Source organism: Octopus bimaculoides, chromosome 16 (assembly GCF_046866305.1).
Source record: "Octopus bimaculoides isolate indiv1 chromosome 16, ASM4686630v1, whole genome shotgun sequence".
NCBI classification, from domain to species: domain Eukaryota; kingdom Metazoa; phylum Mollusca; class Cephalopoda; order Octopoda; family Octopodidae; genus Octopus; species Octopus bimaculoides.
In genome coordinates, this window is record NC_142943.1 from 39,621,609 (window position 1) to 39,642,505 (window position 20,897).

Consider the following 20,897-nt stretch of genomic DNA (forward strand, 5'->3'; position numbering starts at 1 on the left):
TCCTGGATGCAGCACATATCTATGCGTCTCCGTTCAAGTATCTCAACAATTTCACCAGATCTACCTTTCAGCGTGCCAATGTTGAGAGTGCCAATCCTAACAATGTGGGTGTTGGGGGTGTGGGCCTGTAGCCTGGTAAGGGGAAAAGCAGTGTCGTGTACCTGAAAAGAAAACTTGCAATTGGCAGAATTCATAAGCAAAACAGTACCTACAGCCTGCAAACATTACACAAACTTTATGCGCTGATCTATATAATATTGGTTTCAAATTTTGGCACAAGGCCAGCAAGTTCCAAAGAGTGGGTAAGTCAGTTAGATTGACCCAAAGTTCAACTGGTACTTATTTTATCGACCCTGCTCAGTGAAATTTAAACACAGAACATAAAGCATTTTGTCCAGCATGCTAACAATTCAACCAGCTCACCGCTTTAATGATTTGTAAAATATTAAAGACTCAGCTGCCTACACAAATCTCCACCCATAAAAGATAAAGGTAAGGAAGAGATATTCAGTGCATACTAGGTGTTTCTAATTTTGGCACAAGGCTAGTAATTTTGATGAGAGGGTGCTAGTTGATTGCACCAACCCCTGCACTTGACTGCTATTATAATTTTATTGACCCTGAAAGAAACAGTAGGAGTCATTTTTGTTGACACTCTTATGATTCTGCCAAGCCACTGCTCTTATTCAATGTAAAATAATCAAAGAATTAAACTTATTTTTCTCCAATATTTATTAAATCTTCACAACACTATATAGTGCAGTTACTGCACCAAAGTACAAAACAGTCTGAATATCTATTTGATTCAGACCAATACTGTTACAGGTCTATGTACACAAACAGAGAAATACAAACAAAACATTGACATTACTTTGATAAGTCTATATCTCATCTAGGAGTGGCAAAGTTGTGTTTTATTTTCAGGAAAAAATAACAAATTATAAAAATACCTCAAAAAGAAAAACAAAAAATGACTCAAAAAAGAAATAACATAAACAAGAAAATATTCAATTTGTGATGAACAATAAACCAACAATTTGATATTTATCTTTCATCTTGATTAATGTCATAATTATTATTATTCCTTCAACGTATCCAATGGTGACACCAGTAACTAATCTAAGGAATGAAATTTCAATATCAAATCTTCATAGCCAATCTTTCAGGAATGTAGAACTTTAAAGGATGCCATAGTGAAGGAAATATAACCCTTTGAATGTAAAGCACCACAGTAGCTCAAGGTAACAAGATCAAAATTATTGGTATCATCGGAATTCTTCAGCAGAAAACATACCCTGGAAAAAAAAAGAAAAAAAAAAAAGGAAGAAATTAAATGTAAAATGAAGAAAAGGAATAAGGTATTAGAGCAATATCTTATAATTTACTACTTGTCTGAAATGACAAGACTTCTAAATCCTAGTGTGGTGTAGTGGTTAAGGTATTTGGCTCACAATCATAAGGTCACGAGTTCAATTCCCGGCAACGTGTTGTGTCCTTGAGCAATACACTTTATTTCATGTTGCTCCAATCCACTTAGCTGGTAAAGATGAGTAGAACCTATATTTCAAAGGGCCAGCCTTGTCATACACTGTGTCACACTGAATCTCTCTGAGAACTATGATAAGAGTACATCTGTCTGTGGAGTGCTCAGCCACTTGCATGTTAATTTCACAAGCAGGCTGCTCTGTTGATCGGATCAACTGGAACCCTCACTGTCGTAAACAATGAAGTGCCATATATATTCTATTATGTTTTAATACAAAGTAGATTATGTATGACAGTGAAAGCAGCAGTTAAACAGGTATGTCTGCTGCCTCTTAGAATCCCTACTGTCCACTAACCTGGTGTTTATTAGATGAAAGAACAATTTCTCCATAGATAGGCTGCCAGTCTACAGTAGGAAGAATGAAACACAGTATTGTCAAATAATGAATCTCTTACAAATGCCACTGCATAGCCAGTTTACAGCATTCAATTGCTTTGCAGTATCTTCTTTGAGAGGTAAGCCTCTTTGTCAATGATAATGCAGTAATGGAAGAAGATACAATCATCCAAATCCTGTTCTTATCAAAAGATATACAGTCTATCTTGCTAAGAACATAAATACCTACATCAGGGATTGAACTTGTATCCATTGTAAAAGTGATCTTGAAGGCTTGCTATGCAGGCAAATTGAATGGCGAAAAAGGAAATTTATAAAGATGTACAGACTGATAAAACTATTTCACTCAGTTATTCAAGTAATCAGGAATATCCTTATTGATACAGTTTGTCATAAAGCTGTTAGCTGAAAAATTGTTTTACAGATTACAAGTGCTGAGATCGTATCTTCTCATGCACAAAACTTGTTATGGATCAAATACTTTGGCTAAACCCCGGCAGCTACTGATCGATACAGTCTAAATCAGTCACGCACAAACTCCGACCTGTAAACCGCATATGGGCCATGAGACTGTCTGAATGGCATGCCAACAAAAAATTACATTTTAATTTTTTTTTTTAGCAGTGTGGCTCACCTGATGAGCCATGTTTCATAGGGTCCAGTTCTCAAGAAAGGTTGTCTATACCTGATCTAAAAACAAAGACACACAAAAATTTTGGAGACAGATCAATTGAAGACTTAAGTCACATATTCTTGACCTTATGCCCTACACCTTTCCCCTTGTTTAAATGTATTAAATTGAAAAAAAGAGAAAAATAATAATATATGTGTCTATGCAATAAAACTATTGCAGACTTAAAAAAAAAAACAGGCTCTTACCTTGGCTCTTCTAAGAATAGAATCTTTACTAGGGTCATAGGGGTGATCTTTACTTGGAATTTCTAGGACAGCAGGGATTGGTAAAGTGTGCGAATCAATAGCATGACGGATTAATTCAGCAATCTGTACCAAAAAAAAAATAAATAAACACAACTAATTATGCTTTTGCTTTAGGTAATTAAATGACCAAAAAATGCAACATGTTTTTCCGCATTTTATACTCCAGTTACTTTTTTTCAAGTTGGAAAGGATGGAGAAGTGTATTGAAGGGGACAAAATTATGTGTACCTACTAAACTTTTCAATGGTAAAAGGAAATCATTTATAGCATCTTGGAGAAAGAAGAGTGAAATTTTAAAAAATTTACCTTGAGGAATAGCACAAGCCATAGTTCACTAATCCAAAACCGACCGAGTGAAGGTGGTTAGGGTTATCATATTGGTGGAACAAAATGATTTATTTAATCTCTTTATCTTTAATTTATTTCAGTCATTTTTTGCGGCCATGCTGGGGCAATAACTTGAAGAAATCTAGTCAAATGAATCGACTTCAGAACTTTTTTTTTAAGCCTGGTACTTACTTTAATGGTCTCTTTTGCAAACCCACTAACTTACTGAGATGTAAACACACTAACACTGCTTGTCAAGAGGTAGTGGGGAGACAAACTCAGACATGAAGACATGCACACACACATATATACAACAGGCTTCTTTTCAGTTTCCTTCCACCAAAACCACTGCCATGCAGTAGAACTGAACCCAGAAACATGGTTGAGAAGCAAACTTTTTTCCCACACAGTCACGCCTGCAGGAAGCAGATATATCCACATAAAATATCATTACTTTTGACTGTAGCAAGTAATAATTTTATATAGCAAGCTTCTTTTGAGGAATGTCGTTTGAAACTATTTTCTGTTGCGATATATCAGGTTTATTGAGACAGCATGACTTGCAGAAAATACCAATTCTATTTATTGGTAGATATTTAACATCATTCCTAGAATAACAATGAAATTTAATTTTGCGGTTAATGGCTTTAAGTGCAAATTATGGCTCAGTAACATCATTGTTTCTTTCATCGTTTGAACTGAAAATTAGAAATATCGGGCTTGCAAAATTACTTGTCCTAATGCTTCCAAATTTACAAAATGCCACTCCAACAACATAATAACTGGATGTACAACATTTTGTTAATTGTTTTATCATAAAGTATGCAATTGGAAATGAATCTTGCCCAGAAAACAGCAGAATTTATTTTTTGGAATTGTTAGAAAATGTTTGCAAATTCATGTTCCACACATGGGATTTCATATAAATATGCAAAAATCCACCAAAAATTAAAATTTATGGCACTTGATTTAAGGGCTATTTACGTGTTATTTTTTAGCACATCTCATACCCTCTTTGTTTGTATGTCAGTGTGATGTGTTGATGTTTTTCAATATCTTTCTCCCCATAATGGTCTATTGCTGGGGTTTAAGGCAAACATTCAGACTGTCCATATTTTAAACTGTGATTTAAAAAAAAATTTCGAAAAATTTTAAAAAATCTTTTTTCCTCATCATCGTTATTTAACGTCCACTTTCCATGCTGGCATGGGTTGGACGGTTTGATGAGGGCTGGCAAGCCAGAAGGCTGTACCAGGCTCCAATCCAATCTGGCAAAGTTTCTACAGCTGGATACCCTTCCTAACGCCAACCACTCAGAGAGTGTGGTGGGTGCTTTTTACATGCCACCGGCACGAGCGTCAGTCAGGCGGTACTGGCATCGACCACGTTTGGATGGTGCTTTGTATGTGCCACCAATATGGGAGCCAGTCAGGAAATGATCATGCTTGAATAGTGCTTTTGACGTGCAACTGGTACGGGTGCTAATCAGGCGGTACTGTCATCGGCCACGACAACAATTTCACTTGCCTCAACAGGTCTTCACAAGCACAGTTTATTGCTGCACTGGCATAGGCCACAGTTAAGGTCACACTTGGTTTGCCGGGTCTTCTCAAGCACAGTATATCTTGTCAATTCCTCGGTGAGGACCAATATTCAAAGGTCGTGCATCACCACCTCATCCTAGATCTTCCTGGGTGTACCTCTTCCACAGGTTCGCTCTACTGCTAGAGTGCGACACTTCTTAAGTCCAACTTTTTTCTCAGGGCGCTTACATGTCCTTAGCAGTCACGGCCCATGTTTCACTGCCATGTAACATAGCTGTTCGTACACATGCGTCATACAGTCTACCTTTTACTCTGAGCGAGAGGCCCTTTGTCCCCAGCAGAGGTAGGAGCTCTCTAAACTTTGCCCAGGCTATTCTTATTCTAGCAGCTACACTTTCAGAGCATCCACCCCCGCTACTGACTTGGTCTGCTAGGTAACAGAAGCTATCAACTACTTGTAGTTTGTCTACCTGGAATGTAACAGAAGCTGTTTTCTGCACATTTTCAGTGTTTATAGCACCTGAGCATTTGCCACATTCAAAAACTATCTTCCCAGTTAGCCTTCCTTTGATATTGCTGCACCTCTTATGTGTCCATAGCTTACACTGGGTACATCTTATGGAGTTTCTACCTATGCCTTTTCTACAGATCGAGTAGGGCCATCTACCTGAAGGGATTTGTGGTTTGTCTGCCTTCCTACCTATTAGGACTTTGGTTTTAGCTAGGTTGACTCTAAAGACCCCTTCAATTCTAATCCTTGCTTCCACACTTGAAACCAGAGGTTGCAATGTGTTGGTGTACTCTTACACGGCGGTGCATCAGCATGGCCGCAGCTCTAAGCTGAAACTATAAACAAACAATTATTAAGGTGGCAAAGTGGCAGAATTGTTAGCACACCAGACAAAATGCTTAGTGGCATTTCATCAGTCATTACACTCTGAGTTCAAATTCTACCAAAGTTGACTTTGCTTTTCATCCTTTTGGGGTTGATAAAGTAAGTACCAGTTGAGTAGTGGGGAAGAGATGGGAGAAGAGAAGTGTCAATGTAAACGGCTTCCCCTCCCCTCCCTTCAAAACTGCAGGGCCTGTGCCAAACTTTGAAATTCTTATTATTAAGGTGACAAGCTGGAAGAATCGATTGAGCATCAGATGAAATGCTTAGTGGTAGTCCTAACTTTACAGTCTGAGTTCAAATTCCATTGGAGTCAACCTCTTGCCTTCCATCCCTCCAGGGTCAATAAAACAAAGTACCTGTCAAATACTGGTCAATGGTATCAACTAATTTCATCACGTCAAAATTGCTAGTTTTGTGATATTATTATTATTATTATTGAGAGGGCAATGCATGCCATCATGACTATCTGTTTGATAAGGGTACACCAGGCACATGCATCACAACCATATGTGTGCAACACGGTGACCTCATATCAAAATAAACAGTGCATGACCTTCAGGTGGTGTCCAGTTAGAATATTCTTCAGGTCAAGTAGCCCATCCTGGTCAAAAGGTTCCTGAATAAGGGTCTTTAAGGATGATGAATGAAACATGTTTCCAGCATCAGAATATATATATGTGGATGACTGTGTAGCTTCTTGACTGATGAAGTTAATCCCTTACCTCATTTACCACTACCACTTAATTCATGGGTCCCTTTAGCAGTGTTCACACTATTGCAAATATTTGGGCAAGGCCCCTGGTCTTAGGATAACTTTCTCATTTCCTTCTAGGAGTGTTAAAAAGGCTATAAATACAAACCTTCTTTCAACTAATCCATTAAAAATAAAATTCATTTGAAATATCAGATTTCCTTTGTTGAGAATAAAGTAATCCGTATGTTAGACAGTTTTATCAAGCATAAGAGGTAAAGAAAGAAAGGTAAGAATCCACTTACATTTTGGTTTATCAGAATAATTGCTATGTCTGCACGCAATAATAATGCACGGAAAAACTCTTCTATTTCACTGATACTGGTGTCTATAAAAAAGAAAAAAATGAAATGGTAATTTTATAAGACATTTCAAAATAGTTCCGAAATTACAACTCTAAGAATGTTTTATTTGCCACAGGGACATACAAAAACAAACATTACAAGACTTAATTGAAAATTGGTTTCTTTACAAAGCACAAAGTTTATTTTCTGTTTTTTTAGTAAATGAGAAATGTGACATTAAAGGTTCTCTCAAATGAGAGAAGCGGTTACATCAAGGACTGAAACTGTGTGAGTCTCAACTTGTTATTAGCTAATCTATTGTTCTATGACACTCATTATACAACTACATAAAATATTGGTTTCAAATTTTGGCACAAGGCCTGCAATTTCAGGGAAGGGGCTAAGTTAATTACATTGACTCCAGTGCTTGACTGGTACTTGTTTTATTGATCCTGAAAGGATGAAAGGCAGAGTCAATCCCAGCGACATTTGAACTAAGATGTGAATACTGACAAAATGCTGCTAAGCATTTTGCCTGGCATGCTGATGATTCTGCCAGCTCACCAACTTAAAAACAACATAAGATATTACATAGAAAAATGTTTCATGGTTGAAATTGATAAAATATGTAACAGACACTGGGTGCTTAACCAATATAGAATTGATATGACTTGATGGCAATTACATTTGGAATGGCAAGAAACAATAGTAGTTACACATTATATAGAATTAGAATATCATCAGCTTATGTTGAAAATTTGGGAAATGACATACCATGAAAAGTAAGATTTATTAGCTTATACCTTTTTAATAAATGGTTTATGTATATTTTCACCTGTATTTCATTTTTTTTAATACTTTAGTATTGGTTTTTAGGTGGTTATCTTTTTAAAAAATTGTTATGCTGTTAGACATGCTTGCTGAGACCGTCATAAAGTTGAATAAAATCAATTGAAGCTGAGGTTTAGTTTCCTCTATTCATTTCTTTAAAATGATATAACACTGAAAAAGATGTTAATTGAATAATCTAAGTTGAAGTACGCCTGTATACTGTGCAGCTCAGAGAGAAATTATTAATCATCATAGTCATAAGGAATCACTAACCAGATAATTAACAGTAATTATATTATTTTGGTCTTGAAATTGAAATGTAAAAAACATAGTAGTTACTTTTATTAACAACCAGAAAGTTCTGTTGTCTATTCTTGTTGAGTTCACCAATTCCACCAAGGAGGAAGCCAACACAGGTATCCTGTCAAAGTGTAAATTTTTGAAATATTAAAATTGATTAATTTCAAAATATAGAATAGGGATCAAATGATATAATGAAATAATACTCCTTTAATTCATATAAGTTTTTCCTACCAGTTTGTAAAGAATTATTTCCAAAATATAACATTCCTAAAGTATTATGAAGGGGTACTGAAAAGTTCCTGGCTTTGGGTCAAAGAAAATACATACTCAACATATTCCTCTTTCAGATTCACACACCTGTAGCAGTGGCCCTTCAGTTTTCCGAAGTCCTGTAAAAGAACTTGCAAGGTTGGGTATCCAACCAAGCCTTTCACGATACTCTTAAAGCCAAGAACTTTTCAGCACCCTTTGTAAGTATTAAGCACATCTTCAGTTTTTGAAGGCCCTTCAAGATAGAGATAGGTATAACTGAGCATAACTGAAAGGATTGATGGTGATAGAAGCAATACAAAGTTAAGGAAGAATTTCTAGAGATGAGGTTAACTAGCAAGTTAGTTTTTGTTTGTGGCAGATGTTCAGGTGCAATAAAGACTGCAAACAAACAGGAAACAACTTCTATCTCATTCCAGGGTGAAAAACTAGAGGTAGTCGATAGCTTCCGCTATCTGGGCGACCAAGTTAGTAGTGGGGGTGGGTGCGCTGAAAGTGTAGCTGCTAGAATAAGAATAGCCTGGGCAAAGTTTAGAGAGCTCTTACCCCTGCTGGCGACAAAGGGACTCTCACTCAGAGTAAAAGGCAGACTGTATGACGCATGCGTACGAACAACCATGCTACATGGCAGTGAAACATGGGCTGTAACTGCTGAGGACATACGTAAGCTCGCAAGGAATGAAGCCAGTATGCTCCGTTGGATGTGTAATGTCAATGTGAATACCCGTCAGAGTGTAAGTATCTTGAGAGAAAAGCTGAACATTAGAAGCATCAGTTGTGGCGTGCAAGAGAGACGATTGCGCTGGTATGGACATGTGGTGAGAATGGAGGAGGATAGCTGCGTGAAAAAGTGCCACACCCTAACAGTTGAGGGAACCCGTGGAAGAGGTAGGCCCAGGAAGACCTGGGCTGAGGTGGTGAGGCAAGACCTTCGTACATTGGGCCTCACCGAGGCGATGACTACGGACCGAGACCTTTGGAAATGGGCTGTGCGTGAGAAGACCCGGCAAGCCAAGTAAGATCGTTGCCAGTGCCCCTGGACTGGTTCTTGTGCGGGTGGCACATGAGATGCACCATTTTGAGCGTGGCCGTTGCCAGTGCCGCCTGACTGGCTCCTGTAGGATTTTCGAGCGAGATCGTTGCCAGTGCCCCTGGACTGGCTTGTGCGGGTGGCACATGAAAGACACCATTTCGAGCGTGGCCGTTTTCGTGCGGGTGACACGTAAAAGCACCCACTACACTCTCTGAGTGGTTGGCGTTAGGAAGGGCATCCAGCTGTAGAAACTCTGCCAAATCAGACTGGAGCCTGGTGTTGCCATCCGGTTTCACCAGTCCTCAGTCAAATCGTCCAACCCATGCTAGCATGGAAAGCGGACGTTAAACGATGATGATGATGATGATGTACTATATTAGGAAAGTGAAGACTTGTTTAACACAATTTAGGAAGGTGAGAGAGTGTGAAAGAGAAGTAGCTGCTTCAAAAGAGTTCAAATACAAAAAATGTTGTAATAATAATGAAAGAGACTGACAAAAATGGGTTGCTATAAATTAATCAAATGGTGGAGTATTTTAAAATTAGGTGTTATCTAGAAGAGCAGTCTTCAATTTTTTTCTCATCACAGAATAGTTTCATGCAAGAAAATTTTTCCACAGACTGGGAGGTCATGGTCATAAAATACAATAAAGTGCATAATATATAATTTTATCATTACATACATAATGCATATATATTACATATTTAATACATATACATAATGCAAAAACACTCTACAGACAGCAGTTGTCAATAAAACGGAAATAAAAGTTTTAAATTTTATTCTTTCTGTGTGGTTCTGTACCAAACAGTACATGACCCGGTATTGGTACATGAATTGTTGGTTAGGGACCCTTGGTCTAGAGTATACAGGTATGTGATTAGTGTACCACTGTCTATAATGGGTTAGTAATATATACATGTAGGAGATACTTGTGTTGCATTTGTCAGCAACTTTTAAGGGTTCAAGTGTTTCTTTAATTGGGAGTGAACTTATCCTTTTCATTAGATAAGGATTTCTATTAGATAATCACAGTATCTATCCACCCTTAGATTTTCTACTATCTTGTTGCAACAATCAACAACTTTAGTTTAGATAGGTGACATCAAGGTTAATTGTCTGAAAGCAAGTAATAGCATTTACAACTCTCAAGACTCTCTCTCTCTCTCATTATATATATATATATATATATATATACTCGCTCTCTCTCATTATATATATATATATATACTCGCTCTCTCTCATTATATATATATATATATATATACATACACACATAATACAGGGTTGGCCAAAAGTCACCCGACAGTAAATCAAAATACCATAAATACTTAATATTCAATTTTAATTATGAATGTTTAATAATTGAATGCTGTGAGTTAAAACCACATTTTGTTTTCAACATTTGTCTATTAGCAAAGTCTCATAAATAATTTTTTGTTTTTATTTTGGAATTAAATGGTTTTGATTTACTGTCAGGTGACTTTTGGCCAACCCTAATCTTTGAAACGCCGGTGTTTTAATGGTGGCAGCTGATGAAGGAGATGTTTCTATGTGGCTTGCTTGTTTGTTGTACCTTGTTTATCATTTTGTCCATGTTCTTTTGCCACGTCATGTACCCAGTTATGTATCTATGTGTACATGAAGGTATGTACATACATGTACATATATATGCATATACTCATATATTGTTTATATATATATATATATATATATATATATATATATATATAAATATATAAATTTATATTTCATAGCTCCTTAAAGCTATCATAACTGCGTTCCACCCATGCTACTACTGGTGATATCATCAAATTTTGAATTTATCCACAGATGATATGAACAGTAGTGACATCTAACTTCAAATCTCAGTGTTTAAATATTTCATTTATATATATATATATATATATATATATATATATATATATATATATATATTCTTTTACTTGTTTCAGTCATTTGATTGTGGCCATGCTGGAACACCGCCTTTAGTCGAATCAAATCGACCCCAGGACTTATTCTTTGTAAGCCTAGTTCTATCGGTCTCTTTTTGCCGAACCGCTAAGTTACAGGGACCTAAACACACCAGCATTGGTTGTCAAGCGATGTTGGGGGGACAAACACAGATACACAACATATATACACACATACATATATATATGTATATATATATATATATATATATATATATATATATATATATATATACATATATACGACGGACTTCTTTCAGTTTCCATCTACCAAATCCACTCACAAGGCTTTGGTCAGCCCGAGGCTATAGTAGAAGACACTTGCCCAAGGTGCCACACAGTGGGACTGAACTTGGATCCATGTGGTTGGTAAGCAAGCTACTTACCACACAGCCACTCCTGCGCCTATATATATATATATATATATGATGATGATCATGGTTTATCCCTGTGATACATAAATTGATTTATTATGTGTCCTTTTAATGATAGATATACAAGTTTAATTTTAAAATTTTGATATATATAAATTTTAATTTCACATCTTATCTATGGGTCCTTTATATTGGTGTAGTAAGTCTAAATGTACTTTACCATACCATTTTAAATTAATGCCACTTCATTGTTTTTGTATACTGCCTTAATTGATTATTTACATAATTATACACTATTTCATTTTATTTCATTAATTCATAATTAGCCTTTATTTATTCACATATTAATTAAACAATATTGGTATCTCAATTATTTCAAACTTAGCATATGTAAAACAATACTGATACATTATTCTGATTAATGAAAACTATGAATAACCATTTACTGTATCTGTATACAATACAGCAACTTTATTTTTTATATACTTTTGACCTAGGTGCCTTATGGTAAGACTTCCCCTGTTCCATTATAAACTGGTCTGCTAGTAGGGACCCCCCCCCCCATAGTAGTTTGTCACCAAACCCTAAGAAATTTTTATAATAACTATATCATCCATGCTTACTGTCTATACTGTTTACCCCTGACTCTAAAAAGAAAATACCAGTGTCCTCTTAGGCTTTGGATCTCTAGGTCTGATAAGATAGTCCATAAATCGGAACCAAAAAAAAAAAAAAAAAAAAATCAGTGACAGTTAAAAATCTGCTTAGAATTATTTACTAGTCTGTATGGTCTAAGTCAAAGTGGTTTTTGTATTCCTCCTTCCTACTTGGAGAGTTTAGATTTAATCATAAAAATATGTCCTTCTGTTGAAATGTAATGTCATTAAATTTCTATATCTTTGTGCAGCTGAAGATTGCTCTACATTTTATATTTGATGTAATGTTCACATTGCTTAATTAAATGGAGTCACATGAAACGACCGTACTGCATTAACTTTGGATATCCTTGTTGCTTATTTTGATTTTAATCACCTTATTTTGAAACTGTATGGATAATACCATACTTAATTCTGGTGCCTAAACATTAAGTAGCATATTCACCTGAATCTCTCTCTCTCTATATATATATATATATATATATATATATATATATATATATATATATATATATATATATATATATATATATATAATCAGGTTGGTGCAAAAGTAATGGTTGATTTTAAGGTCTCTATTAAAAATAAAAAAGCCCATCATTAAGACACTATTTATTCGTTAATGTAATTTCTGTTGGTTTCTAGAACTTCATTCTATCTGTCAACAAGCTTATAAATGCCATGCTTGTAAAATTGTTTAGGTTTTGATGCGAAATATGAATCCGACTTATTTTCAACCTCTTCCCTTGATGTCAACCTAAGCCCATTCAAATGGGTCTATAGTCCCTGAAACAAGTGATAATCAGAAGGAGCAAGGTCAGGAAAATATGGAGGATGAAGCAATATTTCCCAACCAAGCTCTTCCAAGAGATCTTTGATCAGTTGAACTGTGTGAGGACGAGTGTTATCATGGTGGAAGATGACGCTCTTTCTGTTGACAAAGCAGGGCCACTTTCTGTTCAAAGCTGCTTTCAAACAAAGTCGATCACAGTACAGATTAGCAGTAATTCTTTGATTGTTGTCTAACAGTTCGTAATGGACAATTCCTTCAGTATCCCACCATACACTCAACATGATCTTCCTTGGATGAAGTCCTCCTCTTGGTTGTTGAACAGATCTTCCTCCTCGACTGATCCGCAAATGGCAGTGTTTAACGTTATAGTAAAGGATCCACTTCTCATCATCATCATCGTTTAACGTCCGCTTTCCATGCTAGCATGGATTGGACGATTTGACTGAGGACTGGTGCAACCGGATGGCTACACCAGGCTCCAATCTAATTTGGCAGAGTTTCTACAGCTGGATGCCCTTCCTAACGCTAACCACTCAGAGAGTGTAGTGGGTGCTTTTACGTGTCACCCGCATGAAAATGGCCACGCTCGAAATGGTGTCTTTTATGTGCCACCCGCACAAGAGCCAGTCCAGGGGCACTGGCAACGATCTCGCTCGAAAACCCTACAAGGCCAGTCAGGCGGTACTGGCAATGGTCACGCTCAGGATGGTACATCTCATGTGCCACCCGCACAAGAGCCAGTCCAGGGGCACTGGCAACGATCTCACTTGGCTTGCCGGGTCTTCTCACGCACAGCACATTTCCAAAGGTCTCGGTCAGTAGTCATCGCCTCGGTGAGGCCCAATGTTCGAAGGTCTTGCCTCACCACCTCAGCCCAGGTCTTCTTGGGCCTACCTCTTACACGGGTTCCCTCAACTGTTAGGGAGTGGCACTTTTTCACGCAGCTATCCTCATTCATTCTCACGACATGTCCAAACCAGCGCAATCGTCTCTCTTGCACACCACTACTGACGCTTCTTATGTTCAGCTTTTCTCTCAAGATACTTACACTCTGATGGGTATGCACATTTACATTACACATCCAGCGGAGCATACTGGCTTCATTCCTTGCGAGCTTACGCATGTCCTCAGCAGTCACAGCCCATGTTTCACTGCCATGTAGCATGGCTGTTCATCACCTGTAACAAATCTTCCAAAAATGGTCCCTTAAGGTGTTGTGAAAGGAATGACTGACAACAAACAATACACTGTTGTAGATTCTCTGGGGACAGTTTGTGCAGGACCCATTTTCGAACCACTGAAACCTTTCCGATCCTTTTCAGTTGGCGTAGAACAGTTGTATGGGCTACGTTAAACTGTCCTGCAAGTTCTCTACAAGTAGTGGTTGAATTTTCTGTGACAACAGCTTCCAACACTTTGGAATCAAGTTGTTTTGAACGACCTTCTTTTGGCTCGCCTTCCAAACTCAAATCCCCACTTCTGAAGCCAGAAAACCATCTCCTGCAACGTTTTTCACTCGCTACATCATCCCCATGAACTCTCTGAAGAAACTTGAACTGCAGTGCTTGCATTGACACCTTTATGAAACTCAGAGAGTAAGACATGTTTAATGTGATCTTTAGATGGGATGAGCATGGGTGTGAGTATAGCAGAAGATTATGACCAATCAGAATCGGAATGAAAATTGTATAAATTACACATTGTGACATTCTTAAAACATTGCGAGAGGTACAATTTTAAAAGATACTGTCTAAAACTGTTTTCTAAAAAATCGACCATTACACTTGCTGATAAATAAAGAGAACAGAAAATGGAGAAGTACTGATGAACAACAATTGACTTCCATTAGTTATTATTTATTAATTCAATGCAAATAGACTGCATCCCATCTAACAGCTGTTTCTGCTTCCAATGTAGTATGGTATTGCTATTAATAGGCAAAAATATTAATCATATTTGGTAATAAAACTTTATTCTTCACTCTGATGAAGCTCCTTGTTTCAGATCTGTTTTATTACCAAATATGATCAATATTTTTGCATATCAATGGCAACACCATACAACATTAGAAGCAGTGTTTTTGCTTTGAATTAATAAATAATTGATGTAAGTCGACTGTTGTTCATCAATATTTCTCCATTTTCTGTTTTCTTTAAATTTTAATTCTTGATAAACCCATGTTTATCCTTGTCTTTACCTATAACTTATGAATAGGTTTGCATATGTATGCCCATGGTTAAATATAGGTAATATACTGGTAGTGTAATGGATACTTCTATCCCTTAGATGATTATTTTAACTTCTAACGCAACCAACTATATATATATATACTCTTTTACTTGTTTCAGTTTTCTGACTGTGGCCATGCTGGAGTACCGCCTTTAGTGGAGCAAATCGACCCCAGGACTTATACTTTGGAAGCCTAGTACTTATTCTATTGGTCTCTTTTGCCGAACCGCTAGGTTACGGAGACGTAAACACACCAGCATCGGTTGTCAAGCAATGTTGGGGGGACAAACACAAACACACACACATATATATATATATATATACATACATACATATATACGAGGGGCGTCTTTCAGTTTCCGTCTACCAAATCCACTCACAAGGCTTTGGTCGGCCCAAGGTTATAGTAGAAGATGCCACGCAGTGGGACTGAACCCGGAAGCATGTGGTTGGTAAGCAAGCTATATATATATATATATATAAAGAGAGAGAGAGATAGAGAGAGAGATAGAGAGAGAGAGATAGAGAGAGAGAGAGAGAGAGAGAGATAGAGAGAGAGAGACGGGCTTGTTTCAGTTCCTGTCAACCAAATCTACTCACAGAACTTTGGTCGGCTTGAGGTTATAGTAGAAGACACTTGCCCAAGGTGTCACACAGTGGGATTTAACTCAGAATCATGTGGCTTGGAAGCAAACTTCTTACCACACAGCTACACCAGTGCCTATAATGTCTTAGATGTTTTTTCAGCTAAGCAAAGGGTTCATAAACTAAGTGAAACAACTACAACTGATTCACAGAGTGACTACTTTTTTTTTATAGCTTAATTACTTTTTTTTTATAGCTTAATTAGTCGGGGAAGACCAGTCAGAGACTCCTGTCTCATTCACAGGGATGCTGATTGATGAGAAGAAATTACTCTCAAAGCAGACACCTGCCCCAAATATGTTGCAACAGAGTAAACTGAATTAAAAGCACTCTCACCAAGTGCCAGAAGGTTGTGTTAAATCTGGCAATGAATTAAGGCTATCAATTCAAACAAGTTTTGGTTTACCAAGTTTCATGCACTTCTTTAAAGACACTTACCAAAGGAGCTGTTCAGTGGGATCCAGCCTGTAACTGGTTATAACTTAACCACACAGTTGGCCCACCTTCCTACATATAAATCATACTGCTGCTGTTAAGGTGAATATTTTTAATCTTTGTTCAAGAACCAGAGTGAGGGAGATAAAGAGAGACACAGGTGCGCACATGTAGAGCAATGTAGTGTTAGCCAATTTGGAGCTGGTTGCAGAACTGAACTCTCTCACACACACATGAAGAGAGAAGGAATTATGTTTAATAATTCTTTCAAATTTTGGTACAAGGCCAGCACAATTTTGAGGAGAGGGGGGGTGTCTAGTCAGTTACGATGACCCCCAGTACTTGACTTATTTTATCAACCCTAAAAGGATGAAAGGCAATGTTGGTTGCAGTGGAATTTGAACTCAGAGGGTAAAGAGCTGGACAAAATGTTGCCGAAGCATTTCATCCGACAGGTTAACAATTCTGTCAATCCACTGCCTTGAAACTATTTCTAATATTATAAAAAGAATGGATATAACAAAGTAACTCTGCACTAGATATGTCTTGAAACTAGATTAGTCCTTATTGACATCGGTTCAAAGGTTTCTGGGGTCAATATACATTGTTACTACTACTACTACTACTACTACTACTACTACTACTACTCAATTATAAAAATATCTGAAGGCTTGATTCTAGATAATGAAATGGAGGCAGAAATATGGGTAAGTTTAAGAAAGAGGGGAGTAGATTGAATATAGCCAAAGGACACCATTATATTGAGATATGCATTAGAAATATGAGCAAACAGCTGGATAAATTCAGTTCTCTTTGTTTTGTTGAATACCAATAATAATTTCATGGTTATATTGTAGTAATTGTATAAAACGTTCTAGAGAACAAAACAATAGTTAATAAACATCAAAACGGTTCGAAAGTAAGAGAACAGAGAGTGAAGGATAGTTGAGGAAAGAGACAGAACTACATCGAGTAATATATAATATAATGTGCAACAGAATTAAATGGACTCATTGACCTATCGAGATTGTAGTTTATTGTTAGTAGAGTTATGAAGGTTATATCTGTGGATGCGCAATGGCTCAGTGGTTAGGGCAGCGGACTCGCAGACATAGGATCACGGTTTCGATTCCCAGACCAGGCGTTGTGAGTGTTTATTGAGCAAAAACACCTAAAGCTCCACAAGGCTCCGGCAGGGGATGGTGGCGAACCCTGCTGTACTCTTCCACCACAACTTTCTCTCACTCTTCCTGTTTCTGTTGTGCCTGTAATTCAAAGGGTCAGCCTTGTCACACTGTGTCACGCTGAATCTCCCCGAGAACTACGTTAAGGGTATACGTGTCTGTGGAGTGCTCAGCCACTTGCACGTTAATTTCACGAGCAGGCTGTTCCGTTGATCGGATCAACTGGAACCCTCGACGTCGTATGTGACGGAGTGCCAACAACAGGTTACATCTATAACAGAAAAAATACTGCTATTCATATTTTTCCGTAGGGGAAGGAAACAGCTTTTTAGTTTTCAACAAATTATACAAATATAAAACTACAAAAACTACTAAGTTATATACGTACCAAATTCACACAGTGCTGACATAGTTAAAGATCATTGTATCATCCAGACTATCGAATGTTGTTATATACCACTGGTTACAATGCGCTTCTTTGCACTGTTGTAGTTTTCAAATGATGCCACCTCACCGCCTAGGTGAGAAGGATAGCATTGCCCTTAAATTGAACGCAAGTGCGTTGCAGGCTTACCCATTTATACAGCTCGTTAGACAGAAGCAACGTGAAATGAAATGTTTTGCTCAAGAACATAACATGCCATCAGTCTGGGACCACGAGCTTGCGAGCGAGAGTTGAACTCTCTAACCACTAGACCACGCGCCTTCACAACATAATTAAAAACAAGACAATAATGTAAAATAAATTTCCATTCTTACTATTTAAACGCACACTATGTCTAGGGTATCGCAAGGAGAGGTTTGCTAACGTAATTCGGCGATAAGTTAAGGTTACCAAAATTAAGTGCTTGTTCACCTCTTATGTGCTATGCCTATAGACACGTTATTACCTCCGCCAAGGAAGGAGGTTGTGTTTTCATCGGCGTAGGTTTGTCCGTCTGTGTGCGAAATAACAAAAAAAAAAAACTTCCGAACAGTATTTGATGAAACTTGCAGGTAAAGTTGGTAATGACACAAAGAACAGATGATAAAATTTTGGTAGTGATCCGGGAATTTTTATGGATTCTTGAAGGATTTTTCATTTGTTATATTTATTTTACATGAAGTATTACAATGTTACGTTCTTTGATTATCTTTATAAATATTACATACTCCACTCCCATTTAACGCCAATAACATTAGATTTAAGTACGAAAATAGCTTTTCAAAATCGTTATTCCCTGTTAACAGTATCTTTCCCAAAATGCAACAGACCGTTTTATAAAATTAATTCTGAGTTTGGAAAGAGACGATGTTAAATAGTTGACGCTCTTTATAGAAGCCATAGATTTTTGCTAATCATTTAGAAAATATAGCGTATAGATACGAGGCTTAGAGCCTCCGTATAATTACATCACTGTAGTATCATATAGGTTTAATATGGTTATGAATATATAAATATATATATGTACGTATGTGTGGGCGTAAAAACAATAAACAATTTATATGGTCGTAGTTGTTAGATATTAGCATAGAGAATAAGAGAGAGGCAGAGAGTTAAGCATTTTATTTATTTTTGTTTTGTAAATAACACATTTTTAGATTTGGCTAGTATTTCTAGCAATTTGAGCGCTTATGTAGAGGATCCCTCGTTGGCTAGGTACCATCCTTAACTTTTTACTAGTCATTTGATCCGGTTTGGTCAGAAGTGAAATTAGGGAAGAAATACGAAAAATAGAACCATAAAAAAGGGAGGTCACTCTGACATAGCCAAAGGTTGACCTTGTTATCCTGGGGCAGGAATAACATTCAGCAAAATAGACTGGAAATAAAATAGATAGAATAGGATAGTATCCTCAGGTAGAACAAAATTCAGCGAAAGTCAAAGGATGTTTACGTTGTTATATGTAATAGACAACACTCTTACACACACACACACACACACACACACACACAATCATACCTAATATAAAATTGTTTTTTGTATTTCGTTAATTTTCAAAGTAGCGACGGACCCTCTGGCAAACACTTCAGCTAATTCTTTCTCTAATCAACAGGAATGACCATTTATAATTTAATAATCAATGAATTCGCAGGATAAACCTTATACAGGTAACATTTAATTTTCTTGAAGAGAGCTTTATTTGCAATTCTCGCTTATCAAGACACACAAAATTAAATAAACACAGGATGGAAATTATGATATAAAATAAGCAACGAGCAATAAAGAAAAATAAACTTCGAGAAAAACAAATATATTTTAGTTAAAGCAGACGTTATCGGAATGTTATGGTCGAAGTAACGTTAAACTGAAGGAATTATTTACACGTAAGTATGAAATACAAAGTAAGCTAACACCTGTATTCTAAATTGATAACACTGAACAATACTTCAGAATGGGTTACAAAAAACTAGTTACCTCATCTCCAATTACAGCCATAAGTTTTCCTTTCGCTGCCGAAGACATTCTTTTAATTTAAGGAGGACCTTCAAATGTTCTGAAAATCACGAGACGAAGAAATGAATTAGTCGGAGTTATCGTTCGTGGTACAACTTCCGCTGACGTCACTAATGCTGTCTGCATTTTTCATTTATCTTTTTACTCTCTGTTCCGGTTGGGCAGGTTAAACTAGACCTTTAACCGTATTCGAATCTCGCTCAATCTATGGCGCTTGTGATATGTTGATGATGCTACTCTGCTCAAAAACAACATTAAGAAGCTATTCTCCGCTTAAAATACGCCAGTGTTTATCTGAATGCCAATAGGACGAGAAAACCTATGATAGATAGCCAGGTTGATAAGAAAAAGAAAAAAAATACAAATATTTGAGTGTCTATCTAACGCGACAAAGAAATTCGTGGTTGACTGGATATGGGCTGTTCAGTGGTGAGCAGCTTGACTAATGTGTGTAAAAAGCGTATAAAAACATAAAGAAAGATGTGGCTGATGAAGTGTGTATGACTGCGAGGTGTGGCTGCTCAAAGTTGAGTAACGGAGTAGAGTTGGTTGTGAACAGGGGCGTATACTCCGGGTGTGCGCTGCACACCCATCGAAAATAGCAAATTCTTTATAGATATTAACCTTACTCATTAATTTAGTTACATAACATAATGGAAAACTTTTTTTATGCCCTTACTTGAAATTTGATGGCGGGCGTCCTGAAATAACACTGCACACCTCACATAATATGGTGCCAGACATATTTTGGGAGAATGGCCAAAAATTAATAGCAAAGGATGTGCGACAGCTTTGACAGCACGGTCGCATGTTCGTTTTCGTGGCGAGAAGTTGTACGTTTAAATTAATTTAAAATTCTTAAACTAAGACTGATTGATTTTGCAATAATTTTCTTCTTCTTACAATATCATCATATAACTTTGATCTTAATTTGTTTTCAAAACTAATGATAAAGTGTTTCGTTGTACGATGAGGTTATCGAACATTTTATGTCTCATAGAAGCAGAATAGAACTTACATATAAGTAATTTAAGTAAGTAAAATTATACGGTTTCTTATTTTTCAGTGTGTGCGTACAAGAAAATTATGGCTTATTTTAGAATGCTTACAA

At 36.9% G+C, this 20,897-nt stretch overlaps 1 protein-coding gene across 1 annotated transcript; it reads right to left on the minus strand.

Moving 5' to 3' along the window:
• Positions 1-714: 714 nt before the first annotated feature.
• LOC106883228 (V-type proton ATPase subunit F) lies at positions 715-20,309 on the minus strand. The gene is made up of 5 exons (XM_014934157.3): positions 19,748-20,309; positions 7,793-7,874; positions 6,584-6,666; positions 2,762-2,884; positions 715-1,295 (listed from the first exon to the last, which is right to left on the minus strand). Exons 1-5 carry the CDS (start codon positions 19,793-19,795, stop codon positions 1,266-1,268), a joined length of 366 nt encoding a protein of 121 aa, XP_014789643.1. The 5' UTR covers positions 19,796-20,309; the 3' UTR covers positions 715-1,265.
• Positions 20,310-20,897: the final 588 nt, after the last annotated feature.